General features: G+C 34.4%; 1 protein-coding gene across 11 annotated transcripts in view; it reads left to right on the plus strand.

Moving 5' to 3' along the window:
- DGKB (diacylglycerol kinase beta) overlaps positions 1 to 17,249 on the plus strand; it is a 792,867-nt gene that overhangs the window by 332,247 nt on the left and 443,371 nt on the right. For all 11 annotated transcript variants that reach the window (XM_086695070.1, XM_025929944.2, XM_025929941.2 and 8 more), the window contains one exon: positions 1,318 to 1,392. In XM_086695070.1, coding sequence (XP_086551196.1) covers positions 1,318 to 1,392 — 75 coding nt within the window. The remainder of the gene's footprint in view (positions 1 to 1,317; positions 1,393 to 17,249) is intronic.

Raw genomic sequence — 17,249 nt, forward strand, 5'->3', positions numbered from 1 at the left:
AACGTTTCATCCTGGAAACAACATGACTGTACTTAACCAGCACTATGTAAGAAGGCTGGATAAGCAAGAACTTTATAGAGCTGGTGAGACAGCTTGCAATCCTGAGCTAAGGTAGTGACAGAGAATAACCAGGTTTGATTGACATTACTGATAGCAGGTGCCAAATTGTTCTCTCATTGGGTTCAGGTGCTGGGGAAAAAGAAGTACCAGAAGTACCAAGAATGAATCTTAAGGTCTTTCTTGAGACACTAGATCATGTAATTAATCAAGATCTAGAATGTGAGATTATTGCAGATTTGGGAGTGGAGTGATATAACAGATATTACACAGTGAATTTGAAGAGTTTCTATCAGGAAACATAGTATGAATGTGTTTATAAAATATATGGTAAAATTTTCCCATGTATGTGAAATCTAACTTTAAAAAACTAAATATATGCTTTCAATTTCAGTATTTCATTTAAGAATGCCAATATGGGATGTGTATCTACTTAGAAATATTTGTACTGCATTTGTTGTACGATGATTGATTTCTTTTAGAAAAAAAATATTTAATATGTGCCTGTTGAGGGGCATCCGGGTGGCTCAGTAGGTTGAGCGTCTGACTTTGGCTCAGTTCATGAACTTGCAGTTTGTGAGTTTGAGCCCTACACTGGGCTCTGTGCTGACAGCTCGAAGCCTGGAGCCTGCTTCAGATTTTGTGTCTCCCTCTCTCTCTGGTCCTCCACCACTCACCCTCTGTCTCTCAAAAATAAATAAACATTTAAAAAATAAACAAAAAAAATGTGCTTGTTGAAACAGTTTAGCAATTGTGTGAGCTGACTGATCAAGATGATTCTTAATGTGGCATAATTAAGCAGATGATGTCACATTCTTTGATTACATATACATACAGCATGCCCAGTCCCATTTTATATGTGGGATAGTTTTCACATTGATTAGCTTGGCCCAATAACCTGTAAATTTCATAGGGCTCCATTAGGAGAAGGTATGATAGTAATTTTATTCTGATATTCTTAAAAAATATATTTGAACTCTAATTAGCCAAATAATATTCAAAAGCAGGATGGAGAATATTCTAAATGTATATGCATATTGAGAATGCAAATATCATTCTTTCTATTATAAACTATATTACTTGTATATTGGCTACTAAGCCTCTTTTCAAAGAACCCTAAGTTCTTATAAAAAACTGTATGTCTAATATTATTAATGTAAAATTTTTCAAATATATTTAGTTACAACCATCTATATAACTATTTAAACATTGGGGAGTGTCACTCAATTTCTTTTTTTTCCCATATTTTCATTTTTATAGAATTTACAGAAAATTCCAGTATCTACTAAATCCTCGTCAGGTTTACAGTCTTTCTGGAAACGGACCGATGCCAGGGTAAGTCCAAGGAAAATATTGTTAACGTTAACTCGTTTAATAGTAATTAATACATCAAGCAGCCTGATGTACCTAGAGACAGTGTTATTTGAATACACAGCCAGATTAGTATACAAAAAAAAAAAAAAAAGAAAAACAACAACAACATTGAATATCAGCTCTATAACAGTAAGCAGTGCAGATGCTATTTTTCAAAATAGTCTGTTTCCAGCACATATTTTTCCCTTTTAAGTACCGTGGAGTACTGTTACTATCACCGCTAATCACATACACTCGCTTGCTGGCTGCCTAAATATCCAGACCATCTGTCTGAAGAACTACTGCCTCTTCCTTTCCTTGTTACATAGCGAATGGAGATCTACCATAAAGAAGCTAGCTCACAAAGAATAGAAATCATAACATGATTGTTTCCTTTACTACTTGCAAAATCTAGTGACTATCACTCTTTTCCAAGATACTTATTCATAGGTAAGGGGTAGTAAAATACATTTATTTTTTCCAACAGAGCCATATGCTTTTGATACACTGAAGTCACTCATCATTAATTTGGCCTAGTTTACTAGTAACTTCCATTGACCTGTTTTCTCTCCCAACATGAGAGTAAACCTTAGACCAGATGAGGTGGTAAGAGGCTTTATAATGCTTACATGAGCTTCTTTTGAAAAAAAAACAAGAACAACAACAATAAAAATACATCAGTGTGATTGGAATAAGTCTTCCAGGTTTTCCTCGGAAACCAGAAACCAAATATTGAAATTGGATGGTTTTAAATGCTCAGAAGAAAATGTATACCGTTGTGTCTTATGTTAAATAAAGGTAAATAATACACAGCTATTTAGCACAGGCACCCTTAATATATTCATCTCTTTCTTCCACTCCCTGCTACCTGTTGTCCAATGCCAGCTGAGCAGTGATCTGTAGAACCTCCTTGCTGTCAAAGGCAGGATCATCATAAGCATTTAGTTCAGAACAGTGTCTTTGTCAAGATCCAGACTCCAGGATCTAAAATATCATGATCAGATTTTCGGCTGCCTGAGCCACATACAGGAAGTCCCAATCGAAAGAAAGTGAAGCAAAGTAAAGTCTTGCTATTAACAAGGAAGCTTAGTCAGGGTGGCTCTTTTTCTCGTTCTTCAATATTCTCTAAATTTTGAAGCAGTAGCTCTTATTCTGCAAGATTAAGCAGTGATGTATTCAAAAATTTAGCCATTCCAGGGCCTCTTTAGTTCTATCTAGATCAGTCAGTCCAGGATTTTCCCGTATTTCATAATTAAATGCAATGCCCACTGACTGCTAATTACAAACCTCTGTGTCTTCATTGCCTTTTTCTCTAAAATGAGTACCTGCCTCATAGAATAATTATAAAGTGAAATGGGATGATGCTTATGAAGCATATAAGACTAGGCTTACTACATATATCCTCAACTAATGTTATTTATTATCAGTACTATTTACAGTAATTAGTTAATAATTACATGTTTGTAGCTCCATATCAATGTACTGCAATAATAATGATTTTAGCCTTGTTTCTTCATTTCATTTTTTCCTATTCCACTTTAAACATGTACAACATGTTTCCTTTCACTCTTTCAATTTTAGCCATCATATTATCCTGCACTCTATTTTAATATATTGAAAAAATAAAAAATAATGTGTGTACTTCTGAAAATCTACACTCAATAAATATTACTTAGAAAATATGTTAACGGCCCCACTTCAAGCACTAATACTCCTCACATATTACCACTTCAAATTGTGTGTATCCTCCCAAAACTTCTTACGGTAACATAAAACCTAATGTATATATGTGATGTATTTACATATAATATATTCATATATATAATGTATTCATACACATATATGTTGTATAGATGAATAGATTTTTTTATGTAACTTGAATATAGGTCTTTTATTGCTCTGCAGCTTGCTTATTTTTTACTCAAAAGCATACGATGGATGTTGTTTAAGTTGAACAGATATTGATCAGTTTCATTATTTTGAAGAGATGTACAGTATTCCATAGTTTTGTTCACTGTCCCATTATTGATAAACATTCAGATTGTCTGTGCTTTTATTACCAAATATGTTAAATTGACATTATTACCAAATATGTTTATTACCAAATATGTTAACATTATCACCAAATATGTTAGGTTAACATCAGTTTATTTATGTTTTTGAAAGCATATTCAAATATTTTCATAGAATAGGTTGATAATAGGTAGAATTGCTTTGTTGAGAATATTTTCCATTTTAATTGTGTAAGGTTCTGCCAAGGTTCTATACAAAAAGCTTGTATTGAATGATAATCCTAGAAGTAGTATATAAGGCTTATTTCCCACCATGTTCTTTAAATTGGCTATCTTCAGTAATTTCTATTTTTGCCCAATGTGACAGGTGAAAATATATTTGCGTAATTTTTATTTGCATGCCTTTGATCAATTACAAAGTTGGACATGGCATTAATTAGATTGCTTTTCTATGAACAACAGAATGAAGTTACTCCTAGAATTAATTGAAAAATAAAAGAACTCTGTTTTGTTAAAGATAGGGATCAGGACAATTTGAGGGCACGGAGAAGCATGGATAAAGGACAAAGTCCGTGGGAATTATTGCTGAGAGGAATTGGTCCCAGTTGCTTTTGGTATTCTTATATCTCTGCTCAAGATTCATATACCATGGAGAATTATATTTATTGGTTTCTCTTGTTTCCCAAGGCACAGCCTTGACTTGTTTAGGATGGGCCATCTTGACTCACAGCCCTGTCAAGGTTCTATCTAAATGGCTTATTCCCTCAAAGATACATGAGGATCCTATAACCTGAGGATGACAGGTGAATTCTCAGAGGGAATAAGCAGTAGGTGTTCAGCACAATCCAGTCATTGGGTTGTCCAATATCCCTTCTTTTGTGAACATATTTATTGAAAAACAAAATTATACCATTCAGTATATTGCTGTTACTAAATATACAACTGAAAACACACATTCTCCTAAAATGTAGACAATGCAGAGTCTCATATATCCCACTCTCCATCCTGGTTTGCTGGAAACATCTGTGGAGATGACTATTTTCTCCTCTCTTTCTCTACATTTGCACTTAACATACAAAAATGTAAGGGGAAAGTTAAAATGTTTAATATGAATTTAATGGAATGATGCTTTTAATAATAAAAGGAATGGGACACATGTAAAGTCTCTGTCCCTGGTTTTGTAACTGGTTGAAAGTTGTAGTTGAAACTTAAAACATTTCTCCTGCCTATATGTTTTTACCCAGTGCAGTTACCTGTTTTTCCCTTACAGTTCTGAGACATTGGTAGTATTGTTTCTATAGGACTGAATTAGTCTTTCATTGACCCTTACTGAAAGACATGGTGGTATATGACAGTATTTGTGTTAGCTATCAAATATTTCCAGGTTTCTTCCCAGGCATTGATTTTAGTGTACTTCCTTTTCCCTTGCTATTTAGAATGTCCATATGGGTCTCTCACAATAAACTGTGGGCAGAAAGTAGATATTCCATGCTTTCTTTTCCTTTGCCAGAGCAACCAGCAGTATTCTAGATATTGGCTCTTTTCTTAGCTTGTATCACGGAGTAAAGAGAGGGAGAAAGAAAAGAGGGAGACACACACACATCACCTTACTCATGACCCCATTGAGTGGAGGATAAATAAGCCCCTGTAAGGTGATGTCTGTAAGATTTTGGGTTATTTGTTATTATATGTAACCTGGCCTTTCATGACAAACCAGTGATAGGGGAGATCTTATTAGTAGTCTCTATTCCCATTGTACAGCCACAAACCTATTTCTCCTTGAGAATCAGAGTCAACTACATCAGTTGACACCATATCTTTTTTGTTTGTTTGTTTGTTTGTTTTTTGTTTTGTTTTGTTTTTGCTTGTTTGTCTAGCGGTGTGAAAAGCCTCAAAATGTTCAGGTGTCAATCTTAGCTTCTAATTCACTGAAAACTGTATTGTCTCATATGGCAGCATTCTTTGCTGAGGTGTTAAAACATCTACATGATGATAGTTCAAAACCAAGGGTATGGGAAGCAAAATTTTTAAAGTGTATGGTACGAGTCAGTGTTCTTCAGAGACAGAACCAATAGGTTATATATAGAGAGATTTATTATAAGGAATTGGCTTACCTGCCATGGGAGACTGACAAGTACAAAATCTAGAGTTGATGTTTCAGTCTGAATCTAAAGGCTGGCAAGCTGCTTTAGAACCAGGAAGAGCCAATGTGCTAGGTTGAAGGCCACCAGGCTGGTGAGTTCTCTCTTTTATTCTGCCTTTTATTCTAATTTGACCTTTACTTAATTGGATGAGGCCCACCTACCTTATGGAGGGCAATCTCCTTTACACAGTCTACAGTTTAAGTATTAAGCTCATCTAAAACTCTCTCACAGAAACATCCAGAATTATGTTTGATAAACTATCTGGGTACCCCATGGCCCAACCAAGTTGACCATAAAATTAACCATCACAGTGAGTCTTAAATATAATTGTAAGTTTAATCACGTAAGTTTAATCACTTAAGTTTAATCACCCTTTGGCCCCAGACCATGTTTTTTTTTTTTTGCAACATGAGTAAGCATTGTCATATAGTTTAGACCATGTGCTACATCGGTTTCTAGTACACCATTTAAGTGTCCCCACTGATTCAGTGACTGAGTCTTTAGTAGGATATTTCAGTGTTCTGTTGACCAACTGCTTCTGCCCAATAAAACACAAGATAAGGATTTCAAGTCTTAGGAGCATCAGCCTACAGTCTTTCCTCTTTCTCTGTGAAAGGAATTTTTTGAGAGGAGATAGCAGTATGTGACACACTATGGTAGTGTGTGAGACATTCAGTAACTCAATTGCTATAACCATTGACAGAAACATAATGGGAAGGGAAAGTAAATCCATTTGCTAGAATAAATGTCTAGTGCAGTGAGGCAAAAGGCTGCAGTGCCATTATGGAAGGAGTCAGATGAATTTAGGCTACTCCTAGGTAGTTTGAGTCCATTGAAGTAAATCAACACATTGGAATTCACTCATCGGTTTCTTTGATGACAACTTAGCACTCCTGAGTCTAACTACCCTTCTTGTTTAAGATAAATTAATGTTGTTTATCTCTTCCATCACCTCCACTCCTACCAACATGAACATGAATCTTTTTCCGCATACTCATTGGGAATAACTAAGATTCCTTTGGGTCATTTAAAGTCCCAACTATGGATTCATTCTGAGAAGTTCACTTATATAAGTTTTCTTGCATCACTAATTCTCCATTATTATCCTTTCCAAGTCCTTTATCATGTAAGACATCTTAGCAGTGCTGTTGAATTGTTGTATTGCATAAACTTTGGTCAACATTCTGTCCAGAAAAGGTAGACAACAAATTTTATTGTTTAAAATACTGCCCTCTGGTCAGCTGGCATTCTTTTCTGTTCCCAGATTATTCCCCCTTCCACAGGAGTCTACTTCATGTTACTTCTGATATATCATGGAGAGGCCCTGGCAAACCAGTTTCTTTTATCCTTAAAGAATGAGAATTAAAAAAATGCCTCTGAAGGTGGGGGGGTGGGGGTGGGGTTGAGGCAGTGCCTGGGTGGCTGAGTTGGTTAACTGTCCAACTCTTGATCTCAGCTCATGTTTTGATCTCAGGGTTGTGAGTTCAAGCCCCATGTTGGGATCCACACCCAGCCTGGAGCCCACTTAAACAGAATCCCTATGAGGACACAGATATAGGACACTCCTTTAGAGTGGTGCAGAGTTTAGGCAGATTCTGATTATCTGGGAGTGATATCAAGCATTTGAATCTCTTAAAATCTCCCCAGTTGATTCTTTGCAGGCAGCATGGAGAATCACTGAATAAATAGATCAGTTACTGTATAATAGGTATTATAGTCCAGACTGATATGGCACAATTGGGGTAATTTCCCAATTGAATTATAATAGTAGTACATTCTTAGTAATAAGCCTTGTGCATTACCATGTTTGCAGGTTGTCGCATATGGATGAATCAGTAACCCATAATTATCTCTTTAGATCAAAGTTCAAGTTCAAATTTCAGAGAAAAACTGTCTCATTGGCCTGGCTTTGGTCACACGCCTATTGTTTGATTCAATACAGTTGGTTTCCTTGTTTGGTGTATGTACCAAAACCATTCCCAGCAGTATGTTTCCCCATAATCGAATAAGGCCAAAAGAACAGATGCTCCAAACAAGTTTTTTTTTTCTTATGTATACCAAAGTGTTATATTTCTTGTGTAAAGCATATGCTCTTTTATTTGCCCATTTTCCTTTTGATTTATTTGTCTTTTTTATGTTCATTTTAAGATCTCATTGCATAAATATTAACACCATCATTTTATATGTGTTGCAGATGCTTTCTTCTAGTTTGCTCTGTGTGCTTTCAATTTTTTATTTTCTTCTTTTTTTTGTCCATATAAATATTCAAAATTTTATCTACTAATTCTATGCAGAACGATGTCTCTATTTTATAAGCTTTAGAAAACTCTTTCCTCAAGTCGAGATTATGAAATGTTCCTGTATATCTTCTTTTATTACTTTTACATTTTGTTTAAGGTTCTGACCTTTAATCTTTAAAGATTGAATTTTCTCTTAGAAATGCATTGAAAGATATGGATTATATAGACATGGAGCACATTTTCCACCTCAAAATGAAATGTAATTGTCTCAACGAAAGCTGTTCATTAGGCCAACTCTTTCACCACTGCTTTGACATAATTTCATATATGATATGATGAAATAATATATATGTTAGAGTATTGCTGCCCTTTGCTTTGCTTTGTTGGTCTTTTGATGCTAAGGATAGAACATTTTATATACTCTATCTCCCTAAATATTCTCTCAAAATTTAGTGACATTTACTCTTCCTAGTTTGTTATTGCCTCAAGTAAAAAAAAATAAATAAATAAAAATAAGGGCACCTGAGTGGCTCAGTCAGTTAAGCATCTGACTTTGGCTCAGGTCATGATCTCATGGTTCAAGGGTTCAAGCCCTGTGTCGGGCTCTGTGCTGACAGCTCAGAGCCTGGAGCCTGCTTTGGATTCTGTGGCTCCCTCTCTCTCTCTGCCCCTCTTCTGCGCTCTCTCTCTCTCTCTCTCTCAAAAATAAATAAACATTTAAAAAAATAAAATAAAATAAAAAGGTTTGAATGAAATTGCATTGAATTTCTAGTTTCTTTTGGATCACCTTTGAGAACACTCTGTTTCTATACCAATGCCTGCACTGTGTCCCCAGTGGCAGACCAGTACTTCTGTGGAAGAACTGTTTCTCTGTTATTATCCTGGAGGCAAATGCCACTGGTAACTGCTCTTGATGGGGACGCTGAGCAGGCTATGACTGACCTGCTCACTTGTTGTAACTTCTGCCCCTTCTATTTCTAGCTGTGCTATCCCTGATCATGGCTTTGTTACCAGAGCTGCTTTTGCAGTGGTTCCCTTTCACTGTTGTACGTTGGGAACTGTTCCATTCTGTAAGGTCTCTCTACTAATCTAATATTCCTTGTGATTTATTCTCAACTTTGTTTTTGGTGCATTACTTTCCAACTGGTATCATAGATGTACTTAAAATAAATTTATTTTGTCTGCCACCATGAGCTTGCAGTTATTCATTCTTTTAATTCCCTTTCTTCCCCATTTTTTCCTCCTTACCACACCAGTCTGTAAAATCTTTATGTATGCATCTCTTCTCTCATCCTATCTTTATTTATTTTTTCTTTTCTAAAACTTTGTTTATAGAGTAGAAACTTTTCTTGATGTATTGGATGTCTGCTAATCCTTAGTGTGAGTTATTTAGTAAATATCAAACTCTTTGGTCATTTCCCTTTTTATCTTAAATTGTTTTCAAGACAGAAGTGGATATTTGTTTGTTTGTTTCCATTATATCTCCTTATATAAATTCTCTCTGATTCTATTCTATTAGTGGTCTCTAAAATTAGTATCTATGTCATAAAAATGGTTTCTTCCTGATAATGCATGTTGTTATCTGATTGAATACATTATTTGCAGGTGTAAACTAGTTGGAAAAGATGAAATATACACTATATATATTGCTTTCTGGTCAGAGAATGAGGAGGTGTTTTTTTCCTTCACAACACTGAAATGAATATGCTCATCTTGAGCTGTTACAACAACTGCATATGCTAATGTGGCCTATATAAAGTCAATATCAAGTTTTTGTGTACTTGTGACATGAGTTTTTCCTTTCTAACTCTAAAGCTTTGTGAAAGTACAAATGGTTTATTTTAGTCTCATATCATCCCTAAAATATTTTAGGAAAAAAAATCAAGTATTTATTGAAATGAAATAAAATAGAAGATAAGTCTTTTAAAATCATGTAAATTATTTTCCAGATTGTTAGAATAATTAGGTATAATGATTTTTTTTATGAAAGGTGCTATATATAGAAATGTTTGGTTTCACCTACCTGAACTAAATGCAAAACATATACAATATTAAAAGTAAAAGTTAACAGTCTACAGATTCTCATATTCCAAGTATGCATACTTGCATAGGGAAAAATTTTAATATATTTTCCTATTACAATAAATGTGTAACGTAGGAAAGATTAACAGATTCCACGAATTGTATTTACTACTTTCATAATTTAAGATATAACTTTATGTAACAAAATTTCTACCATATTTTATGTAAATAAAATCCATCTTGAATCAGAACCGATGACCTACTACATATGTCTCTTGTTATGAAATCTTGTGTCAGGGAGCTAAACAAAAATCCTCAGAAGGCTGAGGAAAAGATCATAAAAGTTCAATCCAACTCTACTGGAAATATCCAGAAAAATAATGTTGCTGGTTGTAAAAAATTGTTGGCAAAGTAAAAATAAAGCCCTTCTCTCACCCTTCCAGTCCTTATGATTAATCCTATTTTATGATGATTTTGTGAGCTACAACCCATCAATTAAATGTGTGAGCTTAATGCTGTCTTTATCACTAGAGTAAATGAGTTTGAAGTCGATTTGTTATTAAAAATCTATGGGTAGTAAAGGTTTTTATATTTTTTTATATTAAAAATCTATGGGTAGTAAAGGTAATGACTTGAAAGATGTTGAAAATACTGAACTTTTGTTATTCATCTCACAAAGAAAGCAATACTCGTTGGCTGAATAGCAGTTATACTAGAGACCCATGTGATTCTAAATTCCTTGAACACTCTAAAAAGAACAGTTTCACATGAATTGGCTGTTAGAAATAACCAATTCATTTATCTATATGCCTTAACCTGTTTTTTATTTTATCCCATGAAAGAAAAGTTTCTATTACCAAACTAGTTTATTTGAGTATTCACAATTTGCTAACCTGCCCAGTGTCTTTTCTGGTACAACTTTTCCCATCCACCCCAGGCAGTTAAAGGACACGTCCCTACTAATGAGTGAAAATGAGATAACTCTTAGTAGATATTTATGTCAGAATCTTTTAAGAGTGATGATCATATAGCTTAGTCCTATAATTTAATTAAAAGGAATAACAGTAGGCAGTGTGATCCATACCAAAAATAGAATAACGATGCAACAGCTAAGTAAAAAGTAAAACATAGCTCAATAATCACAACAATGATAGTGACATAAATTGAATCAGTATATATTTATTAAATGGCTAACAGATGTGAGGAACAAGTCTTAGAAGTGCCAGTCCAGTTTGAACAAAGAGATAACAGTTTCTACTCACATGGCTTTATGTTTCAGTGGAGGAAGACAAATTAAACTAACAAAATATACATTACGTCAGCAGAGAAAGTAAAGAGAATATACATGGGTAGTGAGTGGTCTGTTCTTTTATATAAGCTGTGCAGGGAAGAAGTCACCGAGTATAGACATGAAGGAGATGAGGGAGCAAGCCATTTGGCCATCTCATAGAAGATCATTTAAAGTAGAGGGAGGACCAAGGAGAAGAGCATCAGGATGGGACAGTATTGACATGCTTGGGGGAGATTAGCAAGATGGCCATGGTGGCTGAACCAGAAAGGATAGAAATAGCATAGGAAAATGTTACTGAGGGGCCAAATCACATACGGTCCTACAGTTATAGTGAGTATAATAATTAGATTTACCCAGGACTCTTCTGGTCTATTCCTGGTTTTCCAGCATCCATCCCAATTTAGTATTTGCCCAGGAATTTTGCATTTTTAATTTAAATATTATCATTAATCAGTACATTATAGTAAACTCTGATGATGATGAGTTTGGGAGCTCTACTGTATATCCAGTCTCTGCCATGTTTTCCTCTAGTAGGGTAAAAGATATATACCTGTCCAGTGAATGGTGTTCACGCTTCAGTATGTAATCATTACGTCTGAAACATTACCAGAAAAAAAAAAAAAAACCCTCTCTTTTCCTGGTCTTTCCCACACACAAAGACAAGCAACAATTTCTTCTGAAGTACAGTATGCAGTGAGTTCAAAAATAAAATTAAATGTTCAGTAAACACCCTGTTGGCTAACTGGTCTACCAGACCCTTATGCCTTGGCCACTGCCTCCTATCCCCTTGTGAGATGCAAAGGAGAAGAAATGTACCAATCAGCAATGTCAGTGGAAATTGGGGGAAATCATTGGTTAGATGTGTATTAAATAAATGCGAAGAAGAGAAGTTGAGCAGCCCTGCCAAGAATTTTAGTGAATAGTTTGAATACTCTTCTTCAGTAATTTCTTTAACTAAATATGTAGTTTGGGGGCACCTGGGTGGTTCAGTCAGTTAAGCGTCAGACTTTGGCTGAGGTCATGATCTCCCATTTCATGGGTTCAAGCCCTGGGTCAAGCTCTGTGCTGTTAGCTCAGAGTTTGGAGTCTGCTTCAGATTCTGTGTCTCCCTCTCTCTCTGTCCCTCCCATGCTCATGCCCTGTCTCTCTGTGTCTCTCAAAAATGAATAAATGTTAAAAAAAATAAACATACAGTTTATAAATGTTTGTAATAGTTTTCTTATTTTGCAATAAAACTTTTAAACAAAAAGTAGCTAAAAAATCAATACAAATATTAAATGAAAAATTCAGGTCTGAGTTCCTATTTTCTCAGAAATAATTGATTATGAATACATAATTTTTATGGAATACTTACCAATATATACCATCGACAATGGGAGCTCTAGTGATATCATTGACCATATTTAAACTGTAAGCACAAATACACTGTAGAAGCATCAGTATCTGCTTCAAAATTAATAGCTAATTATCTTCTCAAAACAACCATTTAAACTACAGAAAATCTCTTTGCCTATTACTCTTTGAAGCATGACTTTTCATTTAGATCAAATGATTTTTCCATATTAATGTTCATGTACAATTCCACATTTTCTTGTGTGTGTTATAAAGGAAGTTATTAATATTTTGGCTTCATATTTTGGCAGAACTTTAAATGATTAAGCAATGCCTGTGTGAACTATTTTTCCACTTTTCCATTTCCTCTTCAGTGTAGTTGGGAGACTCTCTATGGAAACTGCTATTGTCAATAATAAACTTCTAGATGTTAAATAAAGCCCTGTTTATTTTTAAAAGTCTCCTCTCCCTTGGATATTAGGAAATAATTGTATCCAATCTCTACTGTTGCTGCTTCTTATGTAACTGGATACATCCTTCCTGGTTCATCCCTTGAAAATTATATCTTCCTAGAATTTCATATTCAGAACTCTGTTTCGTGCATATATGCTTCCTTAACTTTATAATAATAAAATAATGGTGATTTGTTGGGCATAGGTCAGGAATAGGTCAAAATACAACAAACTTATCACTTGGGCATTTTCTCCATTTGCAGATAAGGAAGCTCATGATCAGACGGTTTAAATAATTTGCTCAAGGTTTTAATCCCAAAAAAGAGAAAATCTTTGTCTGCTGTATTCCATCACGACCCTTTTAACCTTTATTGTATGTTCCCTCTTCTTACTTACTTTCTTGATTTTGATCATCAAAATATATTTGGATTGTTTCTGAATATTGCCTTCCATCTCAGATTTCTTTCTCCAGTCCCATATAGATTTGTACAACTTCTAGACAACATTTCCAGGTTAGTATCCTGTAGATGTCTCAAATTTTGCATGTCTAGTATGAAACTATTTTTTCCCCTTTCTCAACCTTGCTCACTGACTTCTATTCCATAATATGATAAATAGCACTGTCCCTTCTCTTCTGACAATGCATTATTTCACACTGTCCAGAATTTCTGATCTAATCACTTTCCTGGTATCCTTTATTCACCCTTCTTCTTATATATTAATCCTTCGCTCACATCCTGTTCCCAGTTCATCAGAGAATTAACTTACCTTGATATAGTCCTCAATTTAAACTGCATCAACTGCTCCCAGAGAACTTTCTACTGTGACCTGAACTGTGTGTTATTTTGTCTGCTTTCTCAACTAAACCAGTCAGATACTGGAGGCAAGGACTCTATCTTGCTTTTCGGTCTCTGGAATCTAACTCAGTTCCTGGCACAGAGTTGTAGTTAATAAATGCATATTAAATAAAGGGATCAATGCAGGTGCTGTGTCATTCATAAAAGTTACTTTTCTCAGTGTATAAATATTCTATTAAACGTAACTCTCTTAGACATTTATAACTATTCTTTTGTATTTGATCCCTGTCAAAGTATTTTTTTCCTCCATAGAAGTTCAGATGTATTTCATAATTCACAATACCTTCTTACTTCACATTCTAAAATTAACTTGGTGGAATGATCTAATGCATATAAAAAACTCATTCTAATTACTACTAACAAAAGCATTAAAATGACAAAATGGATTTGAGTAGATTTGCCAAAAAGACCTAAGCAACCTAATCATTTTTGGTGTTACATTTTAGGAGTTAATTTTAGATAATGTCCTTTGGACCACAGATGATACCTTTGTGCTTTCCAACTGGAAGTATTAGGAATGAATTCTTCCAAGTTAACTTCTTTGAACGATCAGGAAATATGTGTGATTTCTGGCTAAATTAACACTCTTCATCATATTTTTCTCTTCATTCTTCACTTCAAAATTTTCAGTCTTTTCTACTCATGTTGTAGTCATATAATTATAAACTTAGAAGAAATATTTAAATTACATTTTCAAACATATGCATATATGTTCGTAGGCAAACTGTGTGTGTGTATATATTTATGTATATATGTATTTAAACATGCACACATACACACACACACACACACACACAAACACACATTAGGATTTTGAGGGATGAAGACATACATACCTGGCCATAAGGTTCATTGCATATTTACAGTACTAAATATAGTTAGATAAATACTGAGTCAAATCACCTACCTCCCATTCTAATGCAGAAAACTCTTAACATGTAGAGATGAGAGGAAATGTCTAAAAAAAAGTCTAAAAAAAAAAAAGAAGATTGTTTTATGTTCCTCAGCTACTTGGTCCTTAAATATTAATTTATGTTTATATATATTTAAGAAATCCTAAATCAGTTGCTATTTTCTACATACCAGAATAAGTATATTTTAAAGTAAGATCTTTATAGAAGTATTTTATTATACAAATGAAATCATGAATAGTTTCAGTAAAAGGCCAAAACTATTTTAGCTAACTTTTTGTTTTTATTCATTGAAAAATGATGTGACAGAGTTTGATATTTTTAACACACTAATTTTCCAAGAATTATGTCCATTAGTGAAAAAGGAACCGAATGTTTGGACCACATTACAGAGCTGATTGTTTGCTGATTTATCCTCTCTAACTCATTTTATGTGAGGAAGAACATTAAGGTTATTTAATAAGATAACAGAGGTTTCCCAGGAAAAATATTCTCTCATTTTCTGTCTCTCATTATCTCTGTCATTTCTCACTGCCTTTCTCCTGTACTCTTTCTCTCCTTCTCTTGTAAAATACATATGCATAAAATATGTTTTTGATTTTTCCAGAGATAATAAAATTAATGTTTCAGTTATTAATGGTTCATTGGGATACATGTTTTCTCAAATACTCTAAGTTATTTCTGGCTGTGGTGGTAACAGCATTTATACTGGGTTCATCATGAGGAGTTCAAGTTACATTTTGTATGACTATCCCACTTATCTACATGAATGCCCTCTTGGCAAAACAGTATAAATCCATCTTTCATACAGTATCCTTGAAAGACTGGCCAAATTTGTTAAAACAGGTGCATTTGCTAGTTTACCTAACCTTTATATTTTCTTAGTAAAAGAGAATACATAAGATATGAGATGGGAGGACATGGTTGTAAGTAGTTTTACTTTAAGCTGAAATGATGGGGGAGGCATATTACAGTTGATGAGTAATCACTTTGAAGCTGACATTATCAAGATCCACAGAAGACACTATATAAGAATGTATTTTGTAGACAAAAATTTTTAACGTTTATTTATTTTTGAGAGACAGAGTGAGACAGACCATGAGTAGGGGAGGGGCAGAGAGAGAAGGAGACACAGAACCCGAAGCAGGCTCCAGGATCCCAGCTGTCAGCAGAGCACAATGGGGGCTTGAACTCACAAACCGTGAGATCATGACCTGAGCAGAAGTCGGATGCTGAACCGACTGAGCCACCCAGGTGCCGTGGAATATATTTTGTGAATTGGCAATATACAGTAGAGAGGAGACTTTGGGGAACATAATTGCTTCATGCATAGGTTTTCCAATGTGACTGTGGCAGCAATAATAGTATCCAGTGATACCAAGGTATGTATAGATGCAGTCTGGGTATTAGGAAATGAAGTGGAAGATATCAAACATTATTTTTCTAGACTAGCAATATGGTTTCAAAAACAATAGCAACATCACAATTCAGAAGATTCAATCTGATTTTAGTGAGGCAATTGTGAAGCCATTTAATCTTATAACCATAGAGTAATATTTAACTGTGTACCTGAAGGTATGACTATGAACTGAGCTAAATAATAAGAGATAAGTATGCTTGTTTCTGGCTCAAAATGCCTAAATCAAAATGCAGACCTTTTTTAGGGCAAGCTCTTGATACATTTTTTCTGAGCAAAGAAGAGGAAAAGGAAGAGTTGAGGACATATAACAAAGTCATTTTGGATCCTTCAACCTTGTGTTTCTTTAATGCTAAGAAATATGAATAGTGTGTACTAATGAGAACTCATCCTGCATTATTATGCTGCCAATATTTATGAATCTCATACTGATTTCTTGTAAATATCAAAGAATATAATTTTATAATATATGCATTGTTTAATAGCTATACACATATATTTTCCAAGATTATGGAATCCATATTATAGCTTTTCTTTTCTCTTTTTAAAAAAAGTTTTCCTTGTGTGTGTATTAAATACTGTTGTCAGGTAACTATTAAAACTTCCTCAATCTTCTTTGTCAGTTTTATCCTAACACTTCTTAGCAATGGAAAGTAGACTTCTAAATCTTAGATGCAATATCTTGATTTGCTTTCAGTGATATTAAGCTTGAAGATCTCACCACCCTTTTTACAGTGTGTGCTGTAGTGTTGGCTGTTGAGTAAATGTGGTAGGAAAGCAGCCGACACAGAGCTACTAAAGCTGTACATTAATATTAGATCTCCTTCACATGTAGCTATTGCGGCTGAATAGTAACTGTCCTAGGAGAGCACTGATGACCAACCCTGGAAACTCAGCAATTATTAATCCACTTCATAAATCACTTTAAGTTTTAATTTCAGTACATTTCCATAAACGTAACCTAAGTAAATTCCGGAGCCACACATGATTACTTGATTGAGAAATATTAATATGTATTAATTCTGCAAGTGGACCTCTGAAATTGGTAGGTGAAAGTATAATACACAGCACTAAAGTTTCCACAAACACACATTTTTGCAGACACTCCTTATTCCCTCATCCTTCTTATTGTTAGGATGTCATGTGAAGTGGGATCCTCAT

Source organism: Puma concolor, chromosome A2 (genome assembly GCF_028749965.1).
Source record: "Puma concolor isolate L17-30 chromosome A2, mPumCon1.1.hap2, whole genome shotgun sequence".
NCBI classification, from domain to species: Eukaryota; Metazoa; Chordata; class Mammalia; order Carnivora; family Felidae; genus Puma; species Puma concolor.